The 4765-nt window shown below is 45.9% G+C and overlaps 1 protein-coding gene across 1 annotated transcript; it reads right to left on the reverse strand.

Annotated features, from left to right (window-relative positions):
- Positions 1–784: 784 nt before the first annotated feature.
- Positions 785–3051, reverse strand: LOC119350431. Its single transcript, XM_037618270.1, has 2 exons — positions 1846–3051; positions 785–1147 (listed from the first exon to the last, which is right to left on the reverse strand). Exons 1-2 carry the CDS (start codon positions 3049–3051, stop codon positions 1130–1132), a joined length of 1224 nt encoding a protein of 407 aa, XP_037474167.1. The 3' UTR covers positions 785–1129.
- Between the last annotated feature and the right edge of the window lie 1714 nt (positions 3052–4765).

Raw genomic sequence — 4765 nt, forward strand, 5'->3', positions numbered from 1 at the left:
CCTCTCCTATGTCTATGCTGCGTGACGTGCCTTTGGGCCTTTCCCCCCACTCACACTCCTCCCTCTTTATATGCTTCTCCTGGCTACATGACAGGACATGCACAAAGTACTGTTAACTTGCTGGATAATTAACTGTAATCAAGCACCTGTGACTTCTCGGGCCTGACAAAGATCGACGTGGTTAAACCGACAAGGCAGGAAAAGAAGCAAAGTAGATAAAGGCGGAGCATATTTATTTCCGATCAACACAGACATATAGAGCATATTGGAATATGATTTCCTTCAAGTTTAGTCTAAAGAAATATAGTGACAAAGTGGAGAAGCTAGTAAAGCATGTACTAGTACGTAACAAAATGAAAGGCGGTTTGGTTGGCTGTGAAGGAAAGAAATGTGTCTGGTGCCTCCGCTTTCGCTTTCATACGCTTCAATGGTACACAGAGAAAACTCTTGACTCTTTTCGTTTTACATATGACCCCCGAAGTCCAAAACGCCACAAATATCTATTCCTCGAGCGAAAGAGCGCGCACCAGCGTCATTCCAGTTCATGCAACTCCAGTGCTCGCGCGATCGTTCATTAGTGCATCCCAGATCTTTGCGGGTATAAATAAAACAGTTCTAAGAGGAGATAATTAATACTCCCTCCGTCTTAAAATAAGTGTAGCTGATCTAGTACAAAGTTAGTACAACTTTATACCAAACGACGCTTATTTTGGGACGGAGGGAGTATTATCCTTAATTATCCTTATTATGAAATGCAACAGATATCTACCACTACAATGAAAAATTGAGCAACAGCATGGCATAACTTCATTTCAGATCTTTGGAAGTTTTTTTAAAGTATATTGATAGTTCTAAGAGAAGATAATTAATTCCACTTCTGGCCCAAGTCTAGCATGTTGTAGCCATAACTTGCAATTCCACTTCTAGCCCAGTCAAGCTATGATGCATGAAAGAGCTTGGAACAGACTTTCTCCTTCTACGCCTCAGGGAGCATATGAATGGTGCAGCGCAGCAACGAGTACATGTTGCTTCAGTAGTTTCATCAAGCTCTGTAGCATCAAAGAACTTGTACAGATGTTCCTTTTTCTGTGTGCGTATGAATGATGCAGCGCACTGAGCACATGTCACTTCAGTAGTTTCTGGTGGGCTGCAATTTTTTTTTTTAAAAAAAACATGCAATCAGCTACCCTGGATAAGCTGTTTTTGCAGAATTCAAGAAACAAGATTAACATGGAATTTGACTTTCTTCTGGCAATCCAAATGACAGCACTAGTTATTAGTTACCATCCTGCATGCTTTTTTGCTTTATCATCACAAGTCAAAATCTGGATCGCCTCTAGAGTTTTTTTTTAATCGCCTCTAGAGATTGTTATGCCCGCATGTACAATGTACTTATCAGTCCCAATATCTCAACTGCCAATCGTAGAGAGGATGAGTTTCTAACTACACGTACTTCTAAAAGTAATGGAACACAAACTCTAGCAAATTAATTAATTTCATCCATGCCAATTTTACGTTTGATATATAATCAGGGTCAGCATGTCACTTAACATTTATACGATAAACCATTTAATACGTTAATACATATTATAAGAGAAAGGTAAATAATGACCGTCGTTCGAAGCACACTAGAAAAACAAGTCATTTCCCACTTGACAATTTATAAATGTTGCTGATCCCTATCGAATACTTCTCGATGCACGGAAGTAAGCTCAAATTTGTTTCTAGTTTTCATAAATATACTACCATGTCAGATCTCCATGAGATATAAGGGTGCAATAAAAGTAGGAGATTTTGTATTTCTGCAGAAGACGGCCTGTCAAGGACCTTGATTCAAGGACTCACCTCGTTGAGCACCAAAGAAGGAGGCCACGCCATGATGTAGGGATACAAACTGTTAGGGTAAAGGATAGTGCAGAGCTTATTCAGCTTTGCTGTTTCTAGGCAGAAGGACAGGAACAAACCAGGCAAATCGCGATCCGGCTCACAGTAAGTAGACAAGTACACAAAGCCATTGACAATCGCCAGAATCTTCAGCGCAATGTGATCATGGTCGAAGCAGTGATCGTGCGCATGAATGTCCTGCTCTAACGGAAATGTCTTGTGCTGCGTCCATCTCTCGACACCATCATCATCGGTTCTCTGGAACCAAACCACAAGTGTGAGCTTGACGGTGCTGATGATGCAGAGCCTCCCATCCTTGGTCTCACCAGCCGTGAGCGCTCCTTGCCCTTCGATGTGCGGAGGCAGGTCGATGCGAGAGAAGTGCAATGTCGAGGTGTTCAGCACGCGCGCAAGGGCTCGGCTCCCGTCTGTCCAATAGATGGACCCGTTCACCAGCGTCCCGTTGCCAGAACACTTCTCGTTGTCGTCCCCAGGCTGCATGGCTGCGGCCTCCACAAACGGGAAGACCTGCCACTCCCCGGTCTCTGATGAGAGGACGGCGGCTTGCGCACCGCAAGCTTCGTGGCAGACGCAGATGACGCGGAACGGGCCGCGTTCTTCGTCGGAGGGGAGGACGTGGTACTCGACGTACATGTCTTCGCAGATCTCGCCGGGCGGCCTGGGGAAGAGATCCAGGGCTCGTGTGAGGGGGTCGTAGACGGCCATGTGCCCGGTTTTGTAGCTGGCGAGGACGACGCGCCCGTCGTGGCAGTCCTGGATTAACCACTCGGGGGCGACGCCCTCGATCTCGTCGGGGAGTCGGGTGAGGTGGAAATCGCCGCCGCGGACGGCCGCGGCAAGGTCCGGGTCAGAATGCAGGCGGAGCGGGCGGAAAGCGGGAGTGTCGGACTCGAAGACGTCGAGGAATACGCCGAGGAGTGGGGCCGAGTGGAGCTCGCGGAAGCGGCGGCGGAAGGCGGGGGATGAGCGGACGGCGCGGAGAGAGGCGCGGCAGGTGAGGGCGGCGCGGACGAGGGTGGGGAGGGAGGGCAGGCGGAGGAATATCTCCCGCAGCAGGTCGTCGCCGAGGGCGCATATGGTGGTCGGCGCGGCCGCTGGGGATTTCTGCTTCTTCGGCAGCGGCGGCGGCGGCGGCTCGCATGCCATGGCGCGACCCAGCAAAAGCGTAGGAGGGCTGTGATCTCGTTTCAAGCAAGAAGCTAGGGGAGCGAGGGCCGCGGGCCAAGGAAAGCCCGTCAAAACGCGAGTGACCGGGTCACGGGCCCAGTTGCTACAAAGGACTGGACTAGTCGAGTACTCCCTCCGTCCCTAAATACTCCCTCCGTTCCGATTTACTCGTCATGGTTTTAGTTCAAATTTAAATTAAAACTACAACAAATAAATCGGAATGGAGGGAGTATAAGTCTTTTTAGATATTTGAGATGGATTATAACATACGAATGTATGTAGACATATTTTAGAGTATAGATTCACTCATTTTGCTTCGTACGTACTCACTTGCTGAAATCTCTAAAAAGACTTATGTTTGGGAATGGAGGGAGTAGACTGCTTGTCTATCCTAAAAAAGTGCTTGTCTCGAAAAAAAAACATGTAGAATGCTTGTCTAAAAAAAAAATGATAACGCCTACATGTGTGCCACGAAGCAATTCCGCCCACACTTTTTTATGGCAACTTTAGTTACAAGAGGATGACAACTTTAGTTGTGAAGCATGAAAAAATTCTGTTTGGATGGCAAATTTCAGTTTTTCTGAGATTTTTTTTTTGGATGGCAAATTTAGTGCGAAAAACATGTGGACGGTGTTACTACATGCCACATGTGTGACAGTTACCGGCGTAAAAAAAAGATACATGTAGAATGCTACTCTTCGAAGGAGTACTTGTCGACATTTTTTTTGCGAAATAATTATTGTATTACTCAATCAAGGTTATATCACGCTCGACAGCATCCAACACATCCTTTGGTCCAGACCCTAGCCACACCATTGTTCTACCCTGAGTCCTACCAAAGTTTGCCAAAGCATGACTAGAGAAATTACAATTTCGACGTATATGAGTAATACAAGAGCTATGTTCCGACATGCTAGCTTTAATCTCCTGAATGAGAAACGCGTACTTTGATATGTTTGTGTCTCTGCTTTCAACATGTTGACAGCCGTCAGGTTATCACATTCAATATCAATTGGAAGATTGCTCCATTGTAGAGCTAGCATGATCCCCTCACGGATAGCTAAGATTTCACTCTCGAGCACATCATCACATGAGGATAAATGCCTACAGGAGCTGAAGATAATTTCACCCATATGATCCCGCAATAGCATGCCTGTTCCACCTACTCCATCTTGAACAAAACCATCTGTGTTTAGTTTGACTCTCCCAATAGCTGAGGGCCTCCAACAAGTACCATTTTCTGAACTTTTATTGCATGTGAGTGAGGTACATGGGAGGTAAAGTTGGACAGGGGTTTTGCCTTTAATATGATCAGCATTAGGATGATCTATAACAGATTGAAGTGAAGCCAGATAGCTAGAGAGAAATCTGACAGAAACATCAGTTGGAGGTGCAGGTTTGTTATGTACCAATTCGTTTCGCACATACCAGATACGCCAAAACAACATGAATATTCGAAGTCGAGTAGGCTCATCCAACAGGCATAAAAACTGAATGAAGCAATCTTCACCAGATCTTGTGATAGAGGTCACATCCGGCAACATCCATTCTTCAGAAACATCCCTCCATAGCATTCTAGCATTGATACAGGTAAAAAAAGTGTGAAAGGATTCCTCCTCCTCCGATCCGCAAATGGGGCAAGTCGCATCATGCTCAAGTTTTCTTCTCCTCTTGTTACACCACGTGGCCAATG

Source organism: Triticum dicoccoides, chromosome 1B (genome assembly GCF_002162155.2).
Source record: "Triticum dicoccoides isolate Atlit2015 ecotype Zavitan chromosome 1B, WEW_v2.0, whole genome shotgun sequence".
Taxonomy (NCBI): Eukaryota; Viridiplantae; Streptophyta; class Magnoliopsida; order Poales; family Poaceae; genus Triticum; species Triticum dicoccoides.